General features: G+C 50.1%; 3 protein-coding genes and 1 long non-coding RNA gene across 5 annotated transcripts; 2 read left to right on the top strand and 2 right to left on the bottom strand.

Moving 5' to 3' along the window:
* Positions 1-523: 523 nt before the first annotated feature.
* LOC132463161 (uncharacterized) lies at positions 524-9,064 on the top strand. Its single transcript, XM_060059114.1, has 3 exons — positions 524-776; positions 2,913-2,962; positions 3,714-9,064. The coding sequence occupies exon 3, from the start codon at positions 3,795-3,797 to the stop codon at positions 5,013-5,015; it is 1,221 nt and encodes a 406-aa protein (XP_059915097.1). The 5' UTR covers positions 524-776; positions 2,913-2,962; positions 3,714-3,794; the 3' UTR covers positions 5,016-9,064.
* Positions 9,065-9,490: 426 nt separating this feature from the next.
* On the top strand, positions 9,491-13,701 carry zgc:86609 (ER membrane protein complex subunit 3-like). 2 transcript variants are annotated; one of them, XM_060059244.1, is made up of 9 exons: positions 9,491-9,643; positions 10,341-10,572; positions 11,056-11,113; positions 11,248-11,341; positions 11,547-11,651; positions 12,312-12,393; positions 12,477-12,556; positions 12,797-12,879; positions 13,506-13,701. In XM_060059244.1, the coding sequence occupies exons 2-9, from the start codon at positions 10,424-10,426 to the stop codon at positions 13,632-13,634; spliced, it is 780 nt and encodes a 259-aa protein (XP_059915227.1). In that variant the 5' UTR covers positions 9,491-9,643; positions 10,341-10,423; the 3' UTR covers positions 13,635-13,701. The 2 variants fall into 2 exon arrangements, with proteins under 2 accessions (XP_059915227.1, XP_059915216.1); XM_060059233.1 differs by having other exon boundaries at positions 9,499-9,655.
* Positions 13,702-13,890: 189 nt separating this feature from the next.
* Positions 13,891-27,132, bottom strand: usp11 (ubiquitin specific peptidase 11). The gene is made up of 21 exons (XM_060058925.1): positions 26,921-27,132; positions 25,815-25,924; positions 25,075-25,205; positions 24,522-24,639; positions 24,183-24,328; positions 24,042-24,103; positions 23,770-23,866; positions 23,184-23,357; positions 22,760-22,918; positions 22,170-22,394; positions 21,715-21,798; positions 21,396-21,490; positions 20,948-21,166; positions 20,035-20,138; positions 18,795-19,328; positions 17,073-17,143; positions 16,533-16,645; positions 16,277-16,426; positions 15,731-15,846; positions 15,488-15,576; positions 13,891-14,775 (listed from the first exon to the last, which is right to left on the bottom strand). The coding sequence occupies exons 1-21, from the start codon at positions 27,013-27,015 to the stop codon at positions 14,611-14,613; spliced, it is 3,057 nt and encodes a 1,018-aa protein (XP_059914908.1). The 5' UTR covers positions 27,016-27,132; the 3' UTR covers positions 13,891-14,610.
* LOC132463298 (uncharacterized) lies at positions 19,446-20,028 on the bottom strand. Its single transcript, XR_009527001.1, has 2 exons — positions 19,594-20,028; positions 19,446-19,556 (listed from the first exon to the last, which is right to left on the bottom strand). It is a non-coding gene; the product is annotated as an uncharacterized LOC132463298 (long non-coding RNA).
* Positions 27,133-27,333: the final 201 nt, after the last annotated feature.

Raw genomic sequence — 27,333 nt, 5'->3', positions numbered from 1 at the left:
ACACTAGAAGTCCTCAGAGATTTCAGTCTCTCTCTCTCTCTCTCTCTCTCTCTCTCTCTCTCTCTCTCTCTCTCTCTCTCTCTCTCTCTCTCTCACTCTCGCTCTCTCTCTCTCTCTCTCTCTCTCTCTCTCTCCTCTCCTCTCTCTCTCTCACTCTCACTCACTCTCACTCTCTCTCTCTGTCTCTCTCTCTCTCTCTTTCTCTCTCTCTCTGTCTCTCTCTCTCTCTCTCTCTCCCTCTCTCTCTCTCTGTCTCTCTCTATCTCTCTCTCTCTCTCTCTCTCTCTCTCTCTCTCTCTCTCTCTCTCTCTGTCTCTCTCTCTCTCTCTCTCTCTCTCTCTCTCTCTCTCTCTCTCTCTCTCTCTCTCTCTCTCTGTCTCTCTCTCACTCTCTCTCTCTCTCTCTCTCTCTCTCTCTCTCTCTCTCTCTCTCTCTCTCTCTCTCTCTCTCTCTCTCTCTCTCTCTCTCTCCTCTCTCTCCCTAATAACATGCATAGACCTCATGTTACAGTTACACTCTCTCACTGAGCATCTGTCTCTCCCCAGCGGAGCTAGAGAAACAGAAGGGCGGGGGCCGACCCGGGCCCCTAGGAGGGGGCGGGTCCACAACCGGGGGCGCGGCCTCCCCTGGGGGCGGGGCCAGTCCGGCAGGGGGGACAAAGGGCGAGGGAGTGAACGGCATTCTGGGTAGGGTCAGTCTGGACGACACGTACGCCTCAGTGGACGGACTGAAGCGCACAGCGCTAAGCTCCTCCCTCAGAGACCTGTCAGACACAGGTACACATACACACACACACACACACACACACACACACACACACACACACACACACACACACATACTCACACACACACTCACACACACACACACACACACACACACACACACACACACACACACACACACACACACATACACACACGCGCACAAACGCACACGCAAAGCACACACGCACACACACATACACACAGTGAACACAGACTCTCACCCACACAAGCTACTGGTCTCCCCCTCTTTGTACCATTACATATATATATATTAGAGCTGTCAAGCGATTAAAATATTTAATCGTGATTAATCGCATTAATGTCATAGTTAATTCACGATTAATCGCGATTAATCGCAAATTATTTTTCTATGCTAAATATCCCTTGATTTGATTGGTTTGCGTTAACGCCGTTAATAACGCGTTTAACTGAAAGCTCTAATATATACAGGTCCTTCTCAAAAAATTAGCATATTGTGATAAAGTTAATTCTTTTCCATAATGTAATGATAAAAATTAAACTTTCATATATTTTAGATTCATTGCACACCAACTGAAATATTTCAGGTCTTTTATTGTTTTAATACTGATGATTTTGGCATACAGCTCATGAAAACCCAAAATTCCTATCTCAAAAAATTAGCATATCATGAAAAGGTTCTCTAAACGAGCTATCAACCTAATCATCTGAATCAACGAATTAACTCTAAACACCTGCAAAAGATTCCTGAGGCTTTTAAAAACTCCCAGCCTGGTTCATTACTCAAAACCGCAATCATGGGTAAGACTGCCGACCTGACTGCTGTCCAGAAGGCCATCATTGACACCCTCAAGCAAGAGGGTAAGACACAGAAAGAAATTTCTGAACGAATAGGCCGTTCCCAGAGTGCCGTATCAAGGCACCTCAGTGGGAAGTCTGTGGGAAGGAAAAAGTGTGGCAGAAAACACTGCACGACGAGAAGAAGTGACCGGACCCTGAGGAAGATTGTGGAGAAGGGCCGATTCCAGACCTTGGGGGACCTGCGGAAGCAGTGGACTGAGTCTGGAGTAGAAACATCCAGAGCCACCGTGCACAGGCGTGTGCAGGAAATGGGCTACAGGTGCCGCATTCCCCAGGTCAAGGCACTTTTGAACCAGAAACAGCGGCAGAAGCGCCTGACCTGGGCTACAGAGAAGCAGCACTGGACTGTTGCTCAGTGGTCCAAAGTACTTTTTTCGGATGAAAGCAAATTTTGCATGTCATTCGGAAATCAAGGTGCCAGAGTCTGGAGGAAGACTGGGGAGAAGGAAATGCCAAAATGCCTGAAGTCCAGTGTCAAGTACCCACAGTCAGTGATGGTCTGGGGTGCCATGTCAGCTGCTGGTGTTGGTCCACTGTGTTTTATCAAGGGCAGGGTCAATGCAGCTAGCTACCAGGAGATTTTGGAGCACTTCATGCTTCCATCTGCTGAAAAGCTTTATGGAGATGAAGATTTCATTTTTCAGCACGACCTGGCACCTGCTCACAGTGCCAAAACCACTGATAAATGGTTTACTGACCATGGTATTACTGTGCTCAATTGGCCTGCCAACTCTCCTGACCTGAACCCCATAGAGAATCTGTGGGATATTGTGAAGAGAAAGTTGAGAGACGCAAGACCCAACACTCTGGATGAGCTTAAGGCCGCTATCGAAGCATCCTGGGCCTCCATAAGACAGCAGTTAACTCAGCAGTGCCACAGGCTGATTGCCTCCATGCCACGCCGCATTGAAGCAGTCATTTCTGCAAAAGGATTCCCGACCAAGTATTGAGTGCATAACTGAACATAATTATTTGAAGGTTGACTTTTTTTGTATTAAAAACACTTTTCTTTTATTGGTCGGATGAAATATGCCAATTTTTTGAGATAGGAATTTTGGGTTTTCATGAGCTGTATGCCAAAATCATCAGTATTAAAACAATAAAAGACCTGAAATATTTCAGTTGGTGTGCAATGAATCTAAAATATATGAAAGTTTAATTTTTATCATTACATTATGGAAAAGAATGAACTTTATCACAATATGCTAATTTTTTGAGAAGGACCTATATATATATATATATATATATATATATATATATATATATATATATATACTAACCCTGCTGTGCTCTGATTGGCTGCAGGGAAGCGGGGCCGGAGGAACAGCGTGGGTTCCTTGGACAGTACCTTTGAGGTAAGAGAGGGTGGTCATGTCCTTCTGGTGAATCGGTGGATATGTGTGAAGGCTAATGGCTAATGCACAGCTAACTAAGTCCTAACAAACAGCTCATTACCAACTTACAAGTGGCTGGCTAACAGCCAACCAACCGCTAGGGGAGAGCTAACTAACAGGGAACCACCAATGAGAGCGCAGCCAGACCCACCAGGACCCGCCCCTCCTCTTCTATTGGACAGATGGCTCCCTTAGTGTCCCTGTAACTTTGTCTGTAGCTATGGTTACCATTCACCTACGAAGCTTAGGGCCGACATTTTTTCAATGACTCCTTTAACCTTTAATCTCCTCCACTTAATACAGTCCAAAATTGTACTAAATTTCATTTTATGAAAACAAAATATTAAAACGGTCATTATGAATTATATGTTGGTATGTTAACATTGTGACTCCTCCCCTGAGAGTGTCTTAACGTGGTGACTCCTCCCTTTTGGGTATCTTACGTGTTGGCTCCTCCCATAAGGGTATGTTAACATTGTGACTCCTCCCCTAAGGGTATGTTAACGTTGTGACTCCTCCCCTAAGGGTATGTTAACTTTGGGACTCCTCCCATAAGGTTATGTTAACGTTATGACTCCTCCCCTAAGGGTAAGTTAGCGTTGTGACTCCTCCCCTAAGGGTATGTTAACCTGATGACTCCTCCAATAAGGGTATGTTAAGGTTATGACTCCTCCCCTAAAGGTATGTTAACATTCTAACTCCTCCCCCTCAGGGTTCGGTCATCAGTACTCCTCGCTGCCACCAGCCACTGCAGCGCCCCCCCGTGGGTGGGGGTCTGTCCCACACCCCAACGATGGAGCCCCCCTCTCCCTCCCCCTACCGGCCGCCCCCCAGCCCCGGAGGGGGAGGGGCCCCAGGCCTCGGCCACGCCCAAGGGGGGCTCGGCCACGCCCAGGGGGGGCTAGGCCACGCCCAGGTGGGGCTCAGCCACTCCCAGGGGGGGCTCGGCCACGCCCAGGGGGGGCTAGGCCACGCCCAGGTGGGGCTCAGCCACTCCCAGGGGGGGCTCAGCCACTCCCAGTCGGGGCTCGGCCACGCCCATGGGGGACTAGGCCACGCCCAGGTGGGGCTCAGCCACTCCCAGGGGGGACTAGGCCACGCCCAGCCGGGGCTGGGCCACGCCCAAGGTCAGCCGACTGGAGGAGGAGGCGGTTTCCTAGGCAACCTGTTCGGTAGCCGCCGGGGCAAGGTCCCGGGTCCCCTGGTGATGATGTCAGCGCCGCCCCAGCAGGGGGGCCCCGTCAGCCCTCTGATGATCGCATCGCCTCCCCACTACCCCGCCCCTGCCCCGCCCCTCCCCACCGCCCTCTCCCCCTGCCCCTCCCCCTCCCCCCACATGGGGGAGGGAGGGGCGGGAGGGGGGCCTTCCAAGCTACAGGCGCTTCACGCCCAGTATTGCCACGGCAACAGCGGAGGAGGAGGAGGAGGAGGAGGAGGAGGAGGAGGAGGGGTCGCCGGGCAGCAGCAGCAGACTCCGCCCCCTCCGTACCACCACCACCACCGCTACCACCTGCAGGACGCGGCCCCGCCCCCCCGGCGGCCCCCTCCCCACCCCCACCCACACCACAGGGGGCGCTACGGCTTCACCACGCCCCCTCCCCTCTCCCCCCACTCCCCCATGGCCCCGCCCACCCCTCACGGACTCTTCCACTCCCACACCGGGGGGCGGCCCGGGGGCGGGGCCAAGCTCCCCCTCACCGTCTCCCACTCACAGCCACACCCCCACGCGCACATGCACGCCCACAGCCAGGCCGGCCACGGCCACGCCCACTCCCCCCTCAGCCCCTCCCCCTCGTCCGGCCCCCACTTCCTGTTCTCCACGCCGCCGCCGCAGACACCGTCTGCGCGCCTGATCACGCACACGCCGTACCCCCCCCTGCTCTCCGCCATACCTCCCCCTCCCCCACACTCCCCCCTTCCCCCCCCTGCCACGCCCCTCTCCCCCCACCCCCCCACAGCACCGGGGGGAGGAGCCAAGTCTAAGCCCATCAGCCGCATCAGCACAGTGGTGTGAGGGGTTGGAGCAGGAGGGGGAGGAGGAGAAGGAGGAGGAGGAGGAGGAGGAGGAGGAGGAGGAGGAGGGACAGAGGCAGGAGGACAAGGATGAGGAGAACTTGTCATCTTGCAAAAAGACTTACTTCTAACCCACTGCAATAGAGAGACAGACAGACAGACAGACAGACAGACAGACAGACAGCCAGACATTTCCTGGTTCCAACTTCCTCCTCTAGTGACCTCCAGATGACCTTCCCATCTACTCGTCCACACGAGGGCAGCGATTGGCACACTGCGAGATTCGTCACATGACCGGACTGGACCAATGAGTAACCAGTGCCAGATAATGACCTCTATTTCCTCTACAGCTCAGCTACGGTCTGGCTAATGTCATGCTAACATGCTAACGCTAACGGTACCCCCTGATGGGGGCCATGTTGTTTCCAAGAAGACTGCAAACCGAAGCCAACCGGACAAGGTTCCAGACGGACTCTGAGGACCGTCCGACTGCATGAACAGGCAGATCAAATATGAATGTTTATGGTCACGATGTTACCGTATCAACAGGTCTATACCGTACTAATTATCTTACCCTATATACTTGTATATACGGTAATAAGAATTTTACCGTGTATGCATGTAAATACGGAAGCATTATTTATACGGTGATCACTTCATGGTACATACAAATATACATGGTGGTAATATTAGGGTATATTTAGTTATAACCTCCCGGTAGAAACAGTGGATGCAGGGTGTTTGAATGGTATATATATAGCATATATATCGTATCATATAGTAAGGGGTAAGGCTAGGAGCTTGGACACACAGGCACTCCAACGGCCGTGGACGGGATCCTTTGAGGCTTTTGGTGACAAATCGTAAATGGATGTGGTATGCATTCCTGTTTTATACAAAAAAATATATTCATATAGAGGTACATTTATTTATGGATTCATACAATCAGCACCCTTAATCCAATCACACTATTAACACGGAAATATAAGCCTATCAATATCCTAAAGTAGACGTTTTGACTGTTTCCACGTCAACTATAGACTACAGGCTACTGTGTGTGTGAACCCCTTTATTGTTGGAATGGAGCCGTATTGAGACATAGTGCATGCTGGGATGTGTAGTCCTGGGACAGGACAACGTATCATTGGTTGGTTCAAAACCCAAATGAAATGGTTGACTTGTGAAGTTAAGCTCAAATAAGATTTTTAAACAAAAACCTGTTACATCCACCAGCCGGCCAGACAGTTCAGACCAGTCCTGTTCCCATGGCCACCAGCTATGTGTGTGGTGGGTGCTGGTTCGCCTACAGACCTTCTTTGAGACACAGAACCAAGTTCTGTCTTCTGCCAAGACTAAAGGAATCCACTTTGTGCGTTATGACGTATAAGGAACATGTGGCAACACATCGTATAGGAGGTCACTCCCAGCCAGACTCACTCTGCAGACCTGCTGTCACTCCCACCCAGACTCACTCTGCAGACCTGCTGGTGTCGGCTACACAAGTGCTGTCCTGTGGTGACAGGAAGTGACCTCAGAGCAGACAGGATGTCCTCGTTTAATTGGCCGGCGTTCTCGACAGGCTGGTCATGTGATGATTGGCAAGGCTCTAGATCGATCTCCGGATGAGGTCCTGTGGGAACCCAGTTACCGTGGAAACCTGGTTCTTTTTTTGGTGTGGAAACTTAAACCGTCTGCCCACTGCACCGTCCGTCAACGGATGACGGAAGGCGTGGCTGACGGATGGGGGAGTGGTCTTTGCAGAGGCATGCGTCAGCCAAGCCCGAGCGATCTGATCTGATTGGATGACGGATCCGTCGCTGCCTGAAACGTTGAATTATATTTCAACTTCTTGACGGAGCCGATGGATCCGACGCAACGGATGGATCCACAATGCATTGCGGCTCCGCCCCGCTCAAGGTCAACGGGATCCGTCGACGGACGGATGCAGTGGGCAAGAGGCGTTGGGATCGATATTGTGGTGACAGCTTCTTCTAACATCTTCATCAGCTCTTCTAATATCGTCAGGGCTCCTCCAACATCATCAGAGCTCCTCTTTCTTCTACGTTCCTCTAACATCTTCAGAGCCCCTGGTTCTTCTAACGTCTTCAGAGCTCCTGGTTCCTCTAACATCTGCACAGCCCCTGGTTCCTCTAACACATTCACAGCGCCTGGTTCTTCTGTTCCTCGGCGGAGCTCCTGGATTTCCTTTGGGTCGTCTATGTGAGCTGAGGTCGTCTCCTTGGCTCTTTTGGTTTTGTGTGTTCCTGCATCATAACAAACAGAAACAGGTTCTGACGGTCCAGAGACTCTGCTGGTTCTGACCCATGGGTCTGGACCCCGCCGCCCGCATGCTCGCACGATCTCACACCTCGGAAACGCTGCCTCACACACTTGTAAAAGCTATTTTATTGATAAAGTTTTGTGGTTTTGAACACAGAGGTGAAATTTTATCGGTGCCTCTAGCCCTCCTCCTGTCGGTCACCACCGCCACACGCGCACACACACACACACACACACACACACACACACTCAATCTTTCACACACACGCACACACACACACACACACACACACACACACACACACACACTCAATCTTTCACACACACGCACACACACACACACACACACTCAGTCTATCACACACACACACACACACACACACACATACACACACGCACGCTATCTTTCACACACACACACACACACACACACACACACACACACACACACACACACACACACACACACACACACACACACACACACACACACACACACACACTCTTACACACACACACACACACACACACACACACACACACACACACAGACACACACACACACTCACTCACTCTCACACACACAGCAGTTTCACTGCCTCCGGATGTAAACGTATAAACTACCTAAACAGTAAAAGGAACAAGTTTCTCTGAGTCATAACATCTCTCTCCTCCTCCTTTTAAACTAGTTCTCAGATGAAGTCTCCGCGGGGGACAGCTGGCACCAGCGTCGTTATGATTGATAATGACACACGTGTCACCACGTGAATCCGCAGTACAACACTTCTGACCCTTTCAAGATCTCAAATACCTTCAACACATTGAGCCACTCGAGGAGAGCCCTGTTTGACTTATCAGAAACGTTGTGACCTCTGACCCCTGGATGGTGGTGCTACTCTCTGTGACCTCTCCCCCCCCCCCCCCGCCCCCTTCTGGCTGCATGTTACTCCTGTACCCACTCTGAACTCTGAACCTTGTAAATACAAGAGGACTTAACCTCCCTGGAGTCCTGAAGGAACCCTGAGAACCAGCCTGATGAGCCCACCAGCTCTGCACACCGTACACCGAGAGAGGGTCACCCGGATCAGCCTGGATCTCACCTGGATCTCACCTGGATCCACCTGGATCTCACCTGGATCTCACCTGGATCTCACCTGGTTCCACCTGGATCCACCTGCATCTCACCTGGATCCACCTGGATCTCACCTGGATCCACCTGGATCTCACCTGGATCCACCTGGATCTCACCTGGAGCCTAGATCTTTCTGTGTAGAGATACAGCCGTCTCTCCTCCCATCTCCTCTTTCTAGATGTCTGCATGTGTAGAGAAAGAGACATCTAGATAATGTCTCCATCTCTACACATGTAGACATCTAGAAAGGGGAGATGTGATATAGACACAGAGGCATACTGACATGTCTGTAGCTGTCTATATGTCTGTGTAGAGATGTAGAGATATAACAGACATGTCTGTAGCTGTCTGTGTCTATGTGTAGAGATATAGATCTATAGCAGACATGTCTGTCGATGTCTCTGAGGTTTCGTGGCGACAGTCTTGGAGAGGTGTTCTACGTCCTGGGGGTGAGAGGTGATGTTGTTGTTCCTGTACTGCGTCCTGCCTGGAGGAACCGCCTTGTTTTAAAGATGACTTGTGGAAACGTTTCATTGTGTACATAAAATATATTACTTGTACTTGTTTTTGAAACGGAGAACTGAACCAGTGGACATAATATAATTGCTCTTATGATATAAAGATCTGTTCCAGTGGTGCCCACACGTCTTTTCTTTTGGTTTGCGTGTGAGTGCAATGTGTGTGTGTGCGTGCTTTCATGTGTGCGCAAGCGAGTGTGTGTGTGAAGATGCACGTGTGTGTGTGTGTATGTGTGTGTGTGCGTGTGTCGTACCGTGTGTAGGATTTTTGGTTCTAGGGTTTGATTATGGGGGTTAGGGTTATATGATTAGGTTAGGAGTAATAAACACTTAACCAAATATCATATTCTTACATTTCGTTGAATAAATCCTTACTCAACTTAATCCAATGCATTTACTATACAATTACGCTGCACTACCTGCAAGAGTTTAAAATACGAAATACTAAATAATTTATTCTGACCAATGTACTTATTGTAAGCCGCTTTGGATGAAGGTGTCTGCTAAAGGCCCTGAATGTGAATATATTCATACAGTCTCGTGTGCTGTACGAGGTGTCGTCACACGCGTGGCCGCTGAGGGACGCTGTCACGTCGTCATTTGATCATGAACCAGAAGTGTTCTTCTTCTCCGTCTGGAGTTCGCTTCTTCCTCGTTTGAACGTGTCCGTACCGAACTCCTCAGGACTTCGTGGATGTGGTGAGTCGTGAGGTACGACAGGAGAAGCCATCCTACTGACGTCTCGTGTTTAGCGTTTATCAGCGTGGGGTTCGAGTCACGTGACCCGTGTTTATTTTAAACTAAGACCAGCTAGCTGCTGGGCTAGCCGCTAGCAGGAGACACTCAACTCTCTTAACTCAAACTCCCATAACTCTTGTCTCGCCCAACTCAAACTCCCTTAACTCTCCCTCACGTAACTCTGCCTAGCTTAACTCTCACTAACTTGACATCTACTTGTCTTGCATCAGCGTGTGGTCTGGTGTATATAATATAGCCTGACGGTCCAGTTGTGCGTCCGTGTGTGTGTGTGTGTGTCCTTCACTGGGAAGAGCTCAATCATTAATCACTAGAGTTAATACTGTTATGCATGTGACTAGTTATGTACGTAGGTAGCAGACATGCAGGTGTACGCTGTGTGTGCTTAATAATACCGTCTGGTCTGGGATTCGTGTAACACCTGTCGGGGTCTTAATGCGGACCGTCTCTACTGCTCTCATGGTGTCAACGACATGTCTTCTGGATATTCTAGTGTATCATCTCGTTTCAGTTCTATTACGGTCCCGTCATGTCTGTCATTAGACACACTAATGCCCCTTATCTTAACTTATCTTATAGAGGTCATAGACGATGCCTTGTGTGTCATGCCTTCATCTCCCATCATGCTCTGCTCCCCCAGATCCCCGCCCTGTTTGTGTTTGTGTGTGTGTGTGTGTGAGTGTGTGTGTGTCTCTCTCACTCCGTTGACCTTTGACCTGCACCATGGCGGAGCTGCTGCTGGACTCCAGCATCCGGGTGTGGGTGGTTCTGCCCATCGTCTTCATCACCTTCTTCGTGGGCGTGCTGCGTCACTACGTCAGCCAGCTGCTGCACAGTGACAAGAAGGTGGAGCTGGAGCAGGTGTCAGACAGGTGGGTCTAGAGAGATGTCAGACAGGTGGTTGTGAGACAGGTCTGGAGAGGTGTCAGACAGGTGGGACTGGAGGCTTGTGTGACGTGTAGACTATAGCTTATTTATTCTAGGTGTTCTACTAGTTAGTGAGTTAGACTAGTGGTTAGTAAGTCTAGTAGTTTGTTTGAGCGGTGGCTAATTAGGGTAAGTTGAAAGGTTTTGTGTTTGATCCCCTAAGTCTACCTGTAGTCCTCCTAGTGCAAGATGACCCCTGACCCCTACCTGGTCCTTAATGACCTGTCTCTGTACTGTCTAACCCCTACCTGCCCCTTAATGACCTGTCTCTGTATTGTCTAACCCCTACCTGCTCCTTAAGGACATGATCACTGTTGGTGTCTGATTTAAGTGTCTGCTAAATGACTGAGTAGTAGATCCATAGTGGTGTTTGTTGGCCGTGCATCTGATTGGTTGCTCAGATGTTTTAAACAATCTTCTCCTCTCAGTCAGGTGCTGCTGAGAAGCCGAATCCTGAGGGAGAACGGAAAGTACATCCCCCGTCAGGTACACACACACACACACACGCACGCACACAGAGACCCACACAGACGCACGCACACACACGTTTTGACTGCCTGTATCTAACCTTGTGTGTGTCTCTGTACTGTGTGTGTGTGTGTGTTTGACTCTGTGTGTAGTCGTTTGCCATGAGGAAGTTCTACTTCAACGACACAGAGACAGGCTTCTTCAAGACGGTGAAGAGGAAGGTGGTCCCCAAGAACCCCATGACCGGTACAGAGTGTGCGAGAGGACAGTGTGTGTAATGGTTATTAGCAGCCTCTTCTGGTACTAAGCTGTGTGTGTGTGTGTGTGTGTGTGTGTGTGTGTGTGTGTGTGTGTGTGTGTGTGTGTGTGTGTGTGTGTGTGTGTGTGTGTGTGTGTGTGTGTGTGTGTGTGTGTGTGTGTGTGTGTGTGTGTGTGTGTGTGTTGTGTGCAGACACCAGCATGCTGACTGACATGATGAAGGGGAACCTGACCAACGTCCTCCCCATGATCCTGATTGGAGGATGGATCAACTGGGCCTTCTCAGGCTTCGTCATCAGTGAGTCCTGACCTCTACTTAGTGACGGAGTGAGGGCTGATGTGTGACAGAGTGAGGGGTGACAGGGTGAGGGCTAACGCATGTCAGAGTGATGGGTACAGGAAGAGGGCTGATGTGTGAGGGGTAATGTGTGACAGGGTGAGGGGTAATGTGTGACAGGGTGAGAGGTAATGTGTGACAGGGTGAGGGGTAATGTGTGACAGGGTGAGGTGTAATGTGTGACAGGGTGAGGGGTAATGTGTGGCAGGGTGAGGGGTAATGTGTGACAGGGTGAGGGGTAATGTGTGGCAGGGTGAGGGGTAATGTGTGACAGGGTGAGGGGTAATGTATGACAGAGTGAAGGGTGATGGGTGACAGGGTCAGGGGTAATGTGTGACAGAGTGAGGGGTGACAGAGTGAGGGGTGACAGGGTGATTGGTAATGTTTGAGAGGGTGAGGGTTAATGGGTGACAGTGAGGGGTTGCAGGGTGATTTGTGACAGGGTGAGGGGTAATGCGTGACAGAGTGGTAATGTGTGACAGTGAGGGGTAATGTGTCAGGGTGAGGGCTGATGTGTGACAGGGTGAGGGGTGACAGGGTGAGGGCTGACGTGTGACAGTGATGGGTAGTGGGTGACAGGGTGAGAGGGTGAGGGGTAATGCGTGTGTTCCTGTGCTGCAGCCAAGGTCCCCTTCCCTCTCACTCTGAGGTTCAAACCCATGCTGCAGAGGGGAATCGAACTGCTGTCCCTGGACGCCTCCTGGTAACACACACACACACACACACACACACACACACACACACACACCCTCGTCTGTCAGTATCCCAGCATGCCTTGTGTTTCAGGGTGAGCTCTGCGTCCTGGTACTTCCTCAACGTGTTCGGTCTGAGGAGCATGTACACTCTGCTGCTGGGGCAGGACAACGGTCAGTACCTCCCAGCATGCACCACACTGCCTCCTCAGAATCCACCCCCTAGTGACATCACTAGTGGGAAGGCCCACCCAGATGACTGGAGGCTTATCCATCCCATCATGCATCTGGCTGGACCCTCCCCCTGTGAGAGGGTTGATCTTCATCCCCCCCCTGGTGGGGGTCTCCTGAATGGATCAATCTTTATTCATTCTCTGTATCAATAACGTTACACGCGTTGTCTCCGGTGTGTAGCTGCTGACCAATCACGGCTCATGCAGGACCAGATGACCGGCGCTGCCATGGCGATGCCCCCTGACCCCAACAAGGCCTTCAAGGTAAGAGGACGCATCCCCAGGGGTCAGAAAAGATAACTAGTACTATATGTCTTTGTACTGTGTGTTGCAGTAGTATCATTAGGTGTGTAGTAGTAGTATAGTGTATTATCACGTGTTCTTCAGAGTGAGTCAGAGGCCATGGTGGTAGTATTGTGTAGTAGTATCATTAGGTGTGTAGTAGTAGTATAGTGTATTATCACGTGTTCTTCAGAGTGAGTCAGAGGCCATGGTGGTAGTATTGTGTAGTAGTATCATTAGGTGTGGTAGTAGTGTTATGTGTTCCTTACACCACGTTCACATTCCACATGTCCGTCGACGGAGGGCGTATCTGACTTACGGGTAACGCGATCTGATTGGCCGACGGATCCGTCGCTGCCTCTAAAAGTTGAACATTTCTCGACTTTTTGACGCAGGCTACGGAACAGACAGAACGGATCGACCCACAATGCATTTCGAGAGCGCTCCATGCAAAGTCAATGAGGTCCTTTCGACAGGCGCGTACAGCGTGAACGCGGTGTTAGAGCGAGCGGGATAGCTTGAGGAGATAGTGTTGTGTAGTATGATAAGGTGTGTTGTGTAGTTAGTTAGTGGTGGTGGTAGTAGTAGTGTCCTCGTGTGTTCCTCAGAGCGAGTGGGAAGCCCTGGAGGTGCTGGAGCACCACTGGGCCTTGGAGGGTGTGGAGGAGGAGCTCATGTCCCGGGACCTCAACCTGGAGAACCTCTTCAGCAAGGAGCTGCAGGCCACCATGTTCTAGAGGCCGTCGGTCTTATTTATCGTCTCGTTTCCTCGCCGCTCCTCAATAAAGACATGCTTCCTCTCCACTCTCTGGGTCTTCTTTTGTAACGGGGAGGGATGGGAGTCTTTGGTTGTCGTGGCAACCAGCAGCTGGTGGGGGCGGTCTCCCCAGGACCCCAACACTGAACACCACGCGGTGGGCCGATATAACCCGGCAATCGTCGGATTTCCTTGGCGACTGCCCACGCCCGGCGAATCATCACACGGCAAAAAAATGTTGTTGTCATAGCAACGTTTATTCATATCAAAAGCTGGAATACATTAAAATATTTCATCTGTTTTTGTCTGAGGAAAGTGTCACACCCAGCAGTTATCATTATACATTTATTACAAAAATACTGTACAGAACTGTAGAACCAGGAGGCGGAGCCTTCAGCTGCTGGTTAGCCAACCGTCCACCACTGTCATCTATACACAATACCCTTGACCAATCAGAACACCTGGCATCATACCCTGCACCAATCACAGCCCCAGACCGACCCTGATCCATGAAGAAAGTCCCCAGAAAGATTGTACCTCAATATACACGATATATATATATATATACTCCCTGATGCTGCTGGTTCAGCTGTCACTCAGACCCAACCCCCTCTAGACGTGTGGAGATGTATTGGTGGATAGATCTAGGTGGTGAGTTACAGTGTTCTGGACAGGAGGCCTGAACTAGCACAATGAACACCATCCCATAATATACCTCACGGGACGCGTTTCAGCAACCCTCTTCTTCCACACTCATAACCCATCACCCATAATAATCTGTCTGCGAGGCTGTCAGACAGACAGGCCTTCCCATAACTTGTGTCTGCCAGTCTGTCCGGAGGGGAACCATCATTAAAATAATATAATATATAATAGCGATATGATATTTAATAACGGTATGATAATAATATAAAATAAGGCCCATTCACATCAACAAACGCACCGGGCAGATTTATTCAGTCCGTTTCCATGGTGACGCAGGCGGCCCCGCCTTGCTCCGCCTCCTGGCTGCTACAGGAAGTGATGTCGGGGGAGGGGGCGTGGCTAGCGGCGGGGCTGGCTGCGGCCGGGTGTCTGATCTTGTCTTGTCGGTGGTAGAACAGGAGGTAGGCTGCATTGGTCTGGAGACACGGAGGAGACAGGTGACGTAGCTCATTACCCCACTGGCACCTGACGTAGCTCATTACCCCACTGGCACCTGACGTAGCTCATTACCCCACTGGCACCTGACGTAGCTCATTACCCCACTGGCACCTGACGTAGCTCATTACCCCAGTGGCACCTGACGTAGCTCATTACCCCAGTGGCACCTGACGTAGCTCATTACCCCAGTGGCACCTGACGTAGCTCATTACCCCAGTGGCACCTGACGTAGCTCATTACCCCACTGGCACCTGACGTAGCTCATTACCCCACTGGCACCTGACGTAGCTCATTACCCCACTGGCACCTGACGTAGCTCATTACCCCACTGGCACCTGACGTAGCTCATTACCCCACTGGCACCTGACGTAGCTCATTACCCCGGTGGCACCTGACGTAGCTCAATACCCCACTGACACCTGACGTAGCTCATTATCAATGACACCTGACGTAGCTCATTACCCCACAGATGCAGATGGTCAATATTATGCTTATTTTTGTAATAACATTAATAACACAGTAATAACATTGGGGATGTTATTACTGTGATTGATGATGACTCACCCCTTATTGATCATGACTCACCCCTTATTGATCATGACTCACCCCTTATTGATCATGACTCACCCCTTATTGGTCATGACTCACCCCTTATTGGGGACGTTATCTCTGTGATTGAAGATGACTCACCACTATCTGGTCCTCTGTAGCGAAGGTGACCTTGCTGTCGTCGTAGTAATACCACTGACCGTTGTCCTTGTTCCTGCTGTAGCTGGTGTCTACACACGCACAAACACACATACACAAAATAAGAGTGGAAAATACTAAAGACCAATAGAACTTTTAGCTATGTATATTAAACCTCTATTAACTATGTTATTGTGAATTCACTACATTAAAAAGGTGTTTGAGGAAGAGAGGGTAGGGTCTTACAATGGCCATCTCGAAGTCCTCCATAGTGATTGGACACAGCGATGAGGTCATAGCGGCTTGGAGGCTCCCCATTGGTCAGTTTCTTTCTCAGCAGACAGTCAGAGAAGTCCAGATCTCTGGAGAAACAGGACAAAAATCAAACCGATGTGAATAAAATAGATCATCAATCATCTTAATAGACGAGAGCCTACTTCTAACCCTTAGCCTAAAACCTAGCTCTAACCATTAGGCTAAAGCCTAACCCTAAATCTTTGCCTAAAGCCTAGCTCTAACCCTTACTGTCCGTTTACACCAGAAGCGAGTATTTGCGCTGCATGCTCGAGCAAACATCAAAACACTCGTGAGAGTGGATGAGGGGCATACCTCTTGTGAAAGCCAACGTTTCTTTCCGCCTTCATTTTTGGTGTGAACCAAAAATGCACCTTTAGCCCAAGGCCCTAACCCTTAGCACAATGTGCGTGCGTGCGTGCGTCCAGTAGGACCAGGACCTTGTCTACAGGGGACCTGGACCACATGGGACCAGGACCTGGTTTACAGGGGGCCTACCTGAGGGGGAAGTGGACCAGGGAGTCCAGCTTCTCTCTGGAGAACTTGTTGTAGGAGAACCTCTTCAGGTGGATGATGAGGACCTCAGGGAGGCCCCAAAGATCCAGCTTCTTAGTGGCGAGCTGGTGGAGCTTACACACAGGGCAGTACCTGCACACACACACACACACACACACACAGTATTTATCACCTGTGTATATAGTTATGGTATATAATGTATGTGTAATGTATTTATGTTCTATAATGTATACGTTACCAGGGGTTGTCCTCCTCCAGCGTCTCCGTGGTGGTGAACAGCTGGATGCACTCCTGCAGCTGGACCGACATCTGCTGCTGGGACTCGTCCATGCTGCTGTGCTTGGTGTACTTCTACACATTAATACGCACAATATATATATTAATACACAATACTCATTAATGCTCTCTCATCCAAGCTGGTGTGGTTGGTGTACTTCTAGATATTAATACACACAATATTCATATTAATACATACGATATTCATATTAATACACATAATATTCATATAAATAGACACTATATTCATATTAATACATAAACCCATCCAAGCTGCTCTGCTTGGTGTCCTTATTAATATATAACAATATTTATACATATGCTAAATATTAACACTATATAACTAAATGCTTCATATCAATGTTAATTAATGTCATCACTGATACATAAATACTCTAGAATATAATTCAGAATATCAAATATAATTATAATATTATAATATTTCCATTGATGACATGAATCCAATGCGTCATAGAGAGTGTGAGCAGGGGTCAAAGGTCACCTCTGCCTCGTTCTCGTTGTAGTAAGTCTTCTTCATGTCGGGGTCCCAGTCGATGGCCACATAGGGCTGGGCTGGGGGGAGAGCTCAGGGTTAGACAGTATCAGGGGGGTGAGACAGTATCAGGGGGGTTAGACAGCATCAGGGGGGTTAGACAGCATCAGGGGGGTTAGACAGCATCAGGGGGGTGAGACAGTATCAGGGGGGTGAGACAGTATCAGGGGGGTGAGACAGTATCAGGGGGGTGAGACAGTATCAGGGGGGTGAGACAGTATCAAGGGGGGTTAGACAGTAGGGGGGTGAGACAGTATCAGGGGGGGGGTAGACAGTAGGGGGGTGAGACAGCATCAGGGGGGGTGAGACAGCATCAGGGGGGGTGAGACAGCATCAGGGGGGGTTAGACAGTAGGGGGGTTAGACAGTATCAGGGGGGGTTAGACAGTAGGGGGGTGAGACAGTATCAGGGGGGGTTAGACAGTGGGGGGGTTAGACAGTAGGGGGGTGAGACAGTAGGGGGGGGTGACAGTATCAGGGGGGTGAGACAGTAGGGGGGTGAGACAGTATCAGGGGGGGTTAGACAGTGTCAGTGGGGTGAGACAGTATCAGGGTTAGAGCGTGAGGGGGGTTAGACAGTGTCAGACAGGGTCAGGGGGGTTAGACAGTGTCAGTGTGGTTAGACAGTGTCAGGGGGGTTAGACAGTGTCAGGGGGGGTTAGACAGTGTCAGGGGGGGTTAGACAGTGTCAGGGGGGGTTAGACAGTGTCAGGGGGGGTTAGACAGTGTCAGGGGGGGTTAGACAGTGTCAGGGGGGGTTAGACAGTGTCAGGGGGGGGTTAGACAGTGTCAGGGGGGGTTAGACAGTGTCAGGGGGGGTTAGACAGTGTCAGGGGGGGTTAGACAGTGTCAGGGGGGGTTAGACAGTGTCAGGGGGGGTTAGACAGTGTCAGGGGGGGTTAGACAGTGTCAGGGGGGGTTAGACAGTGTCAGGGGGGTTAGACAGTGTCAGGGGGGGGTTAGACAGTGTCAGGGGGGGTTAGACAGTGTCAGGGGGGGTTAGACAGTGTCAGGGGGGGTTAGACAGTGTCAGGGGGGGTTAGACAGTGTCAGGGGGGGTTCGACAGTGTCAGGGGGGGTTAGACAGTAGGGGGGTGAGACAGTCTAAGGGTTAGAGCAGTGGTTTTCAAACTGTGAGGCGCGCCTCCCCTGGGGGGCGCCAGAGTTCTTCAGGGGGGGTGCGACGGGAGAGAAAATAAACCAGATAAAGTAACAGGAAAAAACGCTAGCTAAAGACGCTAACTCATTGCTCCCACTAAAGTAGAGGTGAGCTAAAGAGGAGGCCAAACTGGCCGTTTACAGATTAAGATGTTCAAATGTATTTTAAAAAAGCTAAGCAAAAAAATAAAGATGTTAAAATGTGTGAAGAAATGTTTAGAATGTTTCAAAAATATGTTTAAAATGTTTAAAAAATATGTTTAAAATGTTTCAAAAATATGATCAGAGATGTTTAAAATGTGTAAAATATGATCAGAGATGTTTAAGATATGATCAGAGATGTTTAAGATATGATCAGAGATGTTTAAAATGTGTAAAATAATTAAAATATCTCAGCTGAAATTGGTTCTCTGAGGGGGGGCTCACTCTCATACTTTGAAAGCCCCTGGGTTAGACAGTGAGGGGGCAGTATATAGATACAGTATATACATGTGTGTATAGTGTAATAACGTACAGGTAAAGGAGAAGGCCAGGCCGCCCTCGCCCATCCCCCTCTCGGTGGTGCCGTTGGAGTTGACCGCCTGGATCGAGAACAGACTCCTCCTCTTCTTACGACACGACTTCCTCCTCGCCTGCTGCTCATTGGCTGCTGGGATGGGAGAACACGCCTCTTCCTGTTTGTCTTCTTCTGCAGTCTCCCCGGCTGCTGCTACTGCACCGCCACTAGCAGGACTGGAGCTAGCAGGGCTGGAGCCAACATGGCTAGTGCTAGCCTGGCTAGTGCTAGCGTGGCTGGTGCTAGCGCGAGCATTTGAGGAAGCAATGGTCTCTCCGCTCGCATTAGCGTTTGCACTGGAGCTGGCACTGCTGGTGCTGGCAGCTGAGCTGTGATTGGATGTCTCCTCACTGCTGCTGTCCAATGAGGGTTGGGCGTTGTTGGTGTCAGAGGGGGGCGTCGTCAGGGCCGTGGCGTCCGGTTGGCTGACCGCCTGTCCGTCACCAGTCTGGGAGGGGCCAGCGGTCTCTCCGTTCTCCTCCCCTTCCTCATCTGTGGTTAAGCAAGACAACTCACTGACTACCCAGATAACCTACTAACTCACTGACTAGCCAGATAACCTGCTAACCCACTAGCCAGATAACCTGCTAACCCACTAGCCAGATAACCTGCTAACTCACCGACTCCCCGGATAACCTGCTAACCCAGTGACTACCCACAAAACCTGCTAACTCACCGACTACCCAGATAACCTGCTAACTCACTGACTACCCAGATAACCTGCTAACTCACTGACTACCCAGATAACCTGCTAAACCTGCTAACTCACTGAATACCCAGATAACCTGCTAACTCACTGAATACCCAGATATCCTGCTTACCAACTGACTACCCCGATAACCTGCTAACTGACTGACTAACCAGATAACCAGCTAACCATCTATAAACACACTGGCGTGTTGAGAGGAAACCAACTAGATAACCTACCATCTAACTAATTTACTTAATAATTGACCAACTACCTGGCTAACTACCTAGCTAAATATCTAAGTGGACACACTTATAACAAGCTTACAAACTAACTAATGTACTCATTACTAACGAATGAAGATTAGTTTGCTAGCCAGTAGCTTTTGGTAACTTCCTAACCATCTAACTTCGTAGCCAACTACCTAGCTCTTTAACTTAACTTGGTAGTGCACACACAAAGCTGTGCGTCTTCTTCAACCAGCAGCTAACCAGCATGGTAGAGACTCACCATCACTGATCCCGTTGGTCTGAGTCTTGAACACCTCCTCCTCCTCCTCCTCTTCCTCCTCCTCCTCCACCTCCTCAGAGGGGTCAGGAGGTCGAACGTAGCGCCTGGGGTCAGACCGCACACACACATCAGAGACGCAGCACCCAACAAACGCACAATATATTGATACACAATGTATGTGTGTGTGTGTGGGTCCTAGGTCTCTGAAGCAGCGGGAGGTTTGTGTGTCTGCGTGATTCCTACACCAGGTGTGTGTGTATGTGTGTGTGTGTGTGTGTGGATGTGTCTCTGTGCGTGGATGTGTCTCTGTGTGTGTGTCTCCATGTGTCTCTGTCTTTGTGTGTGTGTGTGGACGTGTCTTTGTGTGTGTGTGTGTGTGTGTGTGTGGATGTGTCTCTGTGTGTGTTTCTCTGTGTGTGTGTGTGTGTGTGTGTGTGTGTGTGTGTGTGTGTGTGTGTGTGTGTGTCTCTGTGTGTGTGTCTTTGTGTGTGTGTGTGTGTGTGTGTGTGTGTGTGTGTGTGTGTGTGGATGTGTCTCTGTGTGTGTGTCTCCATGTGTCTGTCTCTGTGTGTGTGTGTGTGTGTGTGTGTGTGTGTGTGTCTCTGTGTGTGTGTCTCTGTGTGTGTGTCTCTGTGTGTGTGTCTCTGTGTGTGTTTCTCTGTGTGTCTGTGTGTGTCTGTCTCTGTGTGTGTGTGTGTGTGTGTGTGTGTGTGTGTGTGTGTGTGTGTGTGTGTGTGTGTGTGTCTGTGTCTGTGTGTGTGTGTGTGTGTGTGTCTCTGTGTGTGTGTGTGTGTCTGTGTGTGTGTGTGTGTCTGTGTGTGTGTGTCTCTGTGTGTGTGTCTCTGTGTGTGTGTGTGTGTGTGTGTGTGTGTGTGTGTGTGTGTGTGAATGTGTCTCCGTGTGTGTGACCCACTCCAGTCTCTGCAGCAGCAGGGGGTAGAGCCCCTCCTGGGTGCAGAGGGTCCGTGGGACCGACAGCAGCAGGGGGTGGCCGAACAGGGAGGTCCCGTAGGAGCTGCTCCCCGAGCCGTAGTCCCGGTAGTGGGAGCGCTCCCGGAGGTACAGGCCCAGGACCACCTCCTCGTCCTGGTTCACCTCCTCTCCGCCCCCCACACCACGACTCAGCTCATACCTGGGGGGGGGGGGAGAAAGAAAGAAAGAAAGAAAGAAAGAAAGAAAGAAAGAAAGAAAGAGAGAGAGAGAATTACAGAGACTATTGTACAAACCCAATCCTCAGGAACAGCACTAATTAAAATACCGTTTACCAAACCCCACTCTGATTGGCTACTACGATCCATCGCTCTGATAGGCTACCATGCTGCCAGTGCGTCTTGTTCTGAGGAGGAAGCGGCGGTACGTACACAAAGATGTCGTCGCGGTCCAGGATGCAGCTCAGGGCCTCGCCCGCCTGGTAGATCTTATAGAAGCGGTGGTTGAAGACATCAGTCACCACCATCTGACCCACACACACACACACACACACACACACACACACACACACACACACACACACACACACACACACACACACACACACACACACACACACACACACACACACACACACACACACACACACACACACACACACACACGTTATGAAGCCATCCAGCATTAGCCACACGTTGTCGCCATGGTTACTCAGGGTCCTGGTGGACTGGGGTAGTCGGATGGACTGACCTGCTTGGCCGGGATGTTGATCAGCTGAGCCAGGGCAGAGCACAGGTCCGACACCTTGCCCGCCTTGGGAACCAGCAGGCGATACTGGGAACACACACACACACACACACACACACTATAGACACTGACCTGCACACGGGATTCTGTTGGCCCAGCACTGACTGAATTCAGTGTGTGTGTGCGAGTGCGAGTATGTGTGTTTTACCTGGACAGGTGTGTGAGTGTGTCCTCTCTACAGGTGTGTGAGTGTGTTGTCTCTACATGTGTGTGTGTTTTACCTGGACAGGTGTGTGAGTGTGTCCTCTCTACAGGTGTGTGAGTGTATAATCTCTACAGGTGTGCGAGTGTGTTGTCTCTACATGTGTGTGTGTTTTACCTGGACAGGTGTGTGAGTGTGTGGTCTCTACAGATGTGTGGGTGAATGTGTCGTCTCTACATGTGCGTGGGTGTGTTACCTGGAAAGGCTTTTCCTTGGGGTCGAGGGAGACGAAGAACACCTCCATCACGCGGTCCTTGCTGACAGGAAGAGGGACGCTGAGGTAGCAGAAGGGGTCGAAGGTGACCGAGACCTTGTGGCACTCGGGGCAGACCAGCGTGGACTTGAAGAGGCCGTGGAAGGTGTCCACGATCACAGAGTCGTTACGGCGGAGGTGGTTCCGCCAAGCCTCCTCAGCCACTTCCTGTTCGGATACAGGGTGCCGTGGTGATGTCAGGATGGCTAACCAGCCTCAGCAAAACACTCCAAGACTCGCTTGTCGAGTGTTCACGTAGCCCCTACATAGCCTCCCCCCTTATTCTTATTGTATGTTGCACGTCCTTGCCCCTAAAAATAGTACTTGTCATCGTGTATCGTCTTATACTAGCAATCTTTGTTGTATACAGGGAACGGGTTAACCTAGCGACTGTTTCTAGGAACATCCTTACTGTACCGACAGCGATATATTGCCGCTTATTTTCCTTCTGATAAATGTACTTTATCCAAAGTCTCTTTGGATAAAAGCATCTTCTGACTGCCCTGAATGTAAATGTCCTCTTGAAGGCTGACCTGGTCGGGCCGCCCCCCTGCGTCCCTCAGCTCGATGTACTCCTTGTTCTTGACGCGGTTCAGGTCCTCGTGGAGCCCGTCCAGCAGGAAGGACAGCAGCTCCTGGCTGTCGTGCTGCTGGTAGCCCAGGAACTGGGAGGCAAAGTGCCCCACCTTGGTCTGCACACACAAACCCCCTGGGGTTAGTCACGCACATAGGGCAGGGCGGAGGGTCGTGGGTCAGGGTTGAGGGTCAGGGTCAGGGGTCAAGGTCTGGGGGGGGGGGGGGAAGGGGGGCAGGTGTTGCGTTAGAGTTATGTTAGGGTTAGGGGTCGGGTTTTTGTTACAGTTATGTTAGGGCTAAGGTCAGGGGTTGGGTTTATGTTAAGAGTTATGTTAGGGTTGAGGGTTAAGAGTCAGGAGTCAGGGGGGGGGGGGGGTGTACCTTGAAGATGCGTGGGACCACCGAGTGGTGGCGTCCGGACCACATCTGTTTGATGACGTCAGCGAAAGCCTCTGCGATCTCACCCTTCATCCCCAGAGGGTTGGTGAAGTTGAGCTCCTCCAGGTACGCACTCCGCAGGAAGTACTCCGTCAGGGGCGGAGTGTTGCTCAGACACTGGACACGCCCACCAGGAAGAGGGACACGTCAAACACCAACGAAGAAGAGAGACATCAAACACCAACGAAGTAGAGACATCAGACACCAACGAAGAAGAGAGACATCAGACACCAACGAAGTAGAGAGACATCAGACACCAACGAAGAAGAGACATCAAATACCATCTTAGGAGAACAGAGCTCAAACACAAACCAAAAAGAGACACAAACACCAACGAAGAAGAAGAGCAATCAAACACCAACGAAGAATAGAGACATCAAACACCAACGAAGAAGAGAAGTCAAACATCAACGAGGAAGAGGGAGAAATAAAACACCAACAAGGAAGAGAGAGAAATCAAACACCAACGAGGAAGAGAGAGAAATCCAACACCAACAAGGAAGAATGTGTGTGCTGTGTGTGTGCGTACCTGCAGAGCAGAGTTCATAAAGCAGGTGTTTCCAAGGTTACTGAGACCACAGACTCCTGGCTGACCTCTGTACTCCTGGTCCTCCACCGAACACCTCCTGTCACACACACACACACACACACACACACACATCAGAGATAAAGATCAAATACACAACACATACTTATACACAACACACCAGATAGAGATACACAACACATACTTATACACAACACAAACTTACACACAACACATATTTGCAACACAACACACCAGGGATGAGAGATTCTTACATAATCTGAGGTTTCGAGCTGGGCCAGGTTCCATCAGCATTCCTCATCTCCATAATGACCGTCTGGAACACACACACACGCACACGTTATCTCCAGGCAGCAGGTAGTGAGTCCGGTGAAGGTGAGAGGTCGTGACCCTACCATGCCGGAGGTCAGGCAGGCGTCCAGCACGCTCACGTGCACGTTCCTGAGGCGCTCACAGCTGGTGTCTGAGCTCTTCATCCACAGACGGCACTCTGCCCCCTGCTGGACCGAGAACTCCCTACACATCACCTCCTGGAGGGAGTCTACACACACACACACACACACACACACACACACACACACACACACACACACACACACACACACACACACACACACACACACACACACACACACACACACACACACACACACACACACACACACACACAGTATAAGTACACACATACATTATATACGTAAACACACACCATCTATCCACACACACACACTTACGTATTCGGTCGGCGCGGCTAAAGCGCGCAGTAATGACGGTGTCCATGTTGCTATGGAGACAGAGGTAGACCTCCACAGGATAGATCTCCACCTTCAGGGTGCTGGGAAGGTCCACCACCTAAAATACATGCACACACACACGCACACACACACACACACACACACACACACACACACACACGTGTTTGACATCAAGCGTGCTAGCAGGTTTCTATGGTTTCGAGGGGACCGTTAGCGTGCTAGCAGGTTTCTATGGTTTTGAGGGGACCGTTAGCGTGCTAGCAGGTTTCTATGGTTTCGAGGGGACCGTTAGCGTGCTAGCAGGTTTCTATGGTTTCGAGGGGACCGTTAGCGTGCTAGCAGGTTTCTATGGTTTTGAGGGGACCGTTAGCGTGCTAGCAGGTTTCTATGGTTTTGAGGGGACCGTTAGCGTGCTAGCAGGTTTCTATGGTTTTGAGGGGCTGGTAGCTTGCTAGAAGAGGTACCTCCTTGCGTTAGCCTTCTAGCCGTTTTCTATGGTTTCGAGGGGCTGTTAGCATGCTAGAGGATGTACCTTGCGCTCCAGGGCAGGCTGGCCCTCCACCAGGCCATACCAGGCCAGCAGCTTGCGCCAGGCCTCCGCAGGAACCAGCATGAAGTCCTCGTTCTCCACCAGGCGCTCCTTCAGGTGGTACGAGTCCTGGTCTGGAGACAGGAGGAGAGAGGTCGTATCACGTTCTGCTGGTGTGGGGCCAGAGACAAGACTCAACTCATCTGGGGTGGTTTGCTCATAATCTGACCTGTGATTGGCTGTTGTTTTGAGAGGTTTGGTATTATTCAACCAATGATATGATGTTTCCCGTCTGGGATAGATGAAGTACATCTAATTTTTTTTTGTCTTATTATGGCTTGGTTATCTCAAAATAAAACGTATCGGTTGGTTTTGGGTGCGGTTTGGTTAGGGTTTGTTATGGTTTGGTAATATCTTAGATTTAAATGGATAGCGTTCGCTAAGGTTTCAAAATTGCATTAGATCCAGTGGTGCAGTTTGTTAATATTTCATGTTTGGACACTTGATCACTTGGTGTTATGGTCTGGTAACAACCAGAACATTTGATTGGTTAGAGTTTGTTATTGTGTGGTAACAACCACAACATTTGATCAGTTGATGTTTTGTTACGGCCCGGTCATAATCAGATCATTTGAATTGTTAAGAGTTCTTCTGAATGATGATTCTTATTCCATGTTCTTATCCTCATTTGCTAGTATTTTGTGCAGTTTCGATACAGTGTATAAGTATCCGTGGGAACTGACCTTCGAAAAGCTCAGAGTTGTCGATCTGTCCTGGGAATGAGGACGAGTCCTGATCTCCAGTCTCCACAAACTCCTTCCACTGGTCGTACCAGCGCCGCTCCACCATGTACCTGCACGCACACCAGCGTTAGGAGAGGGCTCGGGGCAGCTAAACAGACACTTTTATCAAAAGCGAATTACAGTCAGTACATTCGTCAGAAGAAAGAGAAACAACAATATATCGTGTCGGTACAATAAGGATGTTCATAAAACCAAGTGCAAAGCACTAACAATCTCTAGGTTCACTCATTCCCTGTATGCAACAAAGATAGCTAGGATAAGACCAACCGTAGTCAAAGATACCGTCTTCAATTGCTGTAGAAACATATCGACAACAGTTTTAGACAGAGTTAGCTATGAATATATGCTAAATAACATGTTAGCGACGGCTTAGTTTAGGTAGTAAGTGTTATGTATATGGGTAGAGATTATGTTTAAGATGTTCATCGTCTGAGTGTGTTAGCTACAGTAGTGTACGTGTACACTACAGGTGATCCCCGGGACCGTCCTTTACGTATTTTACATTGGTAAAACCAGAACCGAAAGCAAAAAATGGTTCCTGTGATTCACACAGATTGAGATTAGATGAGATGAGGGATTTTGGTAGATCACTGTTCATGGTTTCGCTTTGACAGGACGTGACTTGATCAATAACAACAGATGAGGTCCGGTGGGTACGGACACGTTATCCCTCTATATATGTACTGCTTTACCTTCAATGTCCTGGACACCTTCAATGTCTATCTCAGACTATATAGGTGATAAAAGGAGAGGACACTGATGACCGGAGCGGTCGGCATCAGCTCCCGGGTGAGCTGTGCTACATAACAGAAGAGGTTCAGCCTGGTTTAGTTTCTATCTCGATCAACTGGTACTACCAGGTCTTCCTCTCCTGGTGGTTTAAAGTCTACCCCTCAGCCGCCTGGGGCGTCTGTTTCATAGTCAGCTTCAAGACTTCAGGCGGGTTTCGATGTGGCGGTGTAGGTAGCATTGCTAGCCCCCGTGCTAACGGCTCGGAGCTGTCACTTGAGTCCGGCGCCCAGCGCACCCAGGGCGGCCACACTCACCAGCTGCCCCCCGCTCGGAGCTCGCTTCCCTGGAGCAGGGCCTCGACCTCCCGTCGCTGGGTCTCCAGGCCCGGAGGCTCAGTCACGCTGCTCATACTAAATCATAAACGTCCGGATGATTCGATAATGTAGCTGGTGTCAACAGACGCATCGATCCGATCGGTGGACGAGATGTGTGTTTGGGGAAGTAGGAAGTGGTCGGGTGATGACGACATCCTCAGGGCGTGACGACGCATCCGCCAGGGACTACGTCACACGACTCTTTTTTATTTAATGAATAAAACGAATTGAAATATTAATATCAGGGGTTATATGGCGCTCTCTATAGATCATCCCCCCTTTCTTCAATAACATTGATTCAATATCATGTAAGATTAATTTGCATATTCAATCCTATGGGACAAACACAAAGA

This window comes from Gadus macrocephalus, chromosome 1, assembly GCF_031168955.1.
Source record: "Gadus macrocephalus chromosome 1, ASM3116895v1".
Classification (NCBI taxonomy): Eukaryota; Metazoa; Chordata; class Actinopteri; order Gadiformes; family Gadidae; genus Gadus; species Gadus macrocephalus.
Note: the sequence above shows the minus strand (reverse complement) of the source record. Positions and strands in the feature narration are given on the sequence as shown.

Coding starts and splice junctions, on each gene's coding strand:
- LOC132463161 (XM_060059114.1), top strand. CDS start 3,795: ATGGAGCCCCCCTCTCCCTCCCCCTACCGGCCGCCCCCCAGCCCCGGA.
- zgc:86609 (XM_060059244.1), top strand. CDS start 10,424: ATGGCGGAGCTGCTGCTGGACTCCAGCATCCGGGTGTGGGTGGTTCTG. Junction 11,114..11,247: donor GAAAGTACATCCCCCGTCAG/GTACACACACAC, acceptor CTCTGTGTGTAG/TCGTTTGCCATGAGGAAGTT. Junction 11,652..12,311: donor CTTCTCAGGCTTCGTCATCA/GTGAGTCCTGAC, acceptor CCTGTGCTGCAG/CCAAGGTCCCCTTCCCTCTC.
- usp11 (XM_060058925.1), bottom strand. CDS start 27,015: ATGAGCAGCGTGACTGAGCCTCCGGGCCTGGAGACCCAGCGACGGGAG. Junction 25,925..26,920: donor CTCCGAGCGGGGGGCAGCTG/GTGAGTGTGGCC, acceptor GTGTGCGTGCAG/GTACATGGTGGAGCGGCGCT. Junction 21,491..21,714: donor TCAACATCCCGGCCAAGCAG/GTCAGTCCATCC, acceptor TGTGTGGGTCAG/ATGGTGGTGACTGATGTCTT.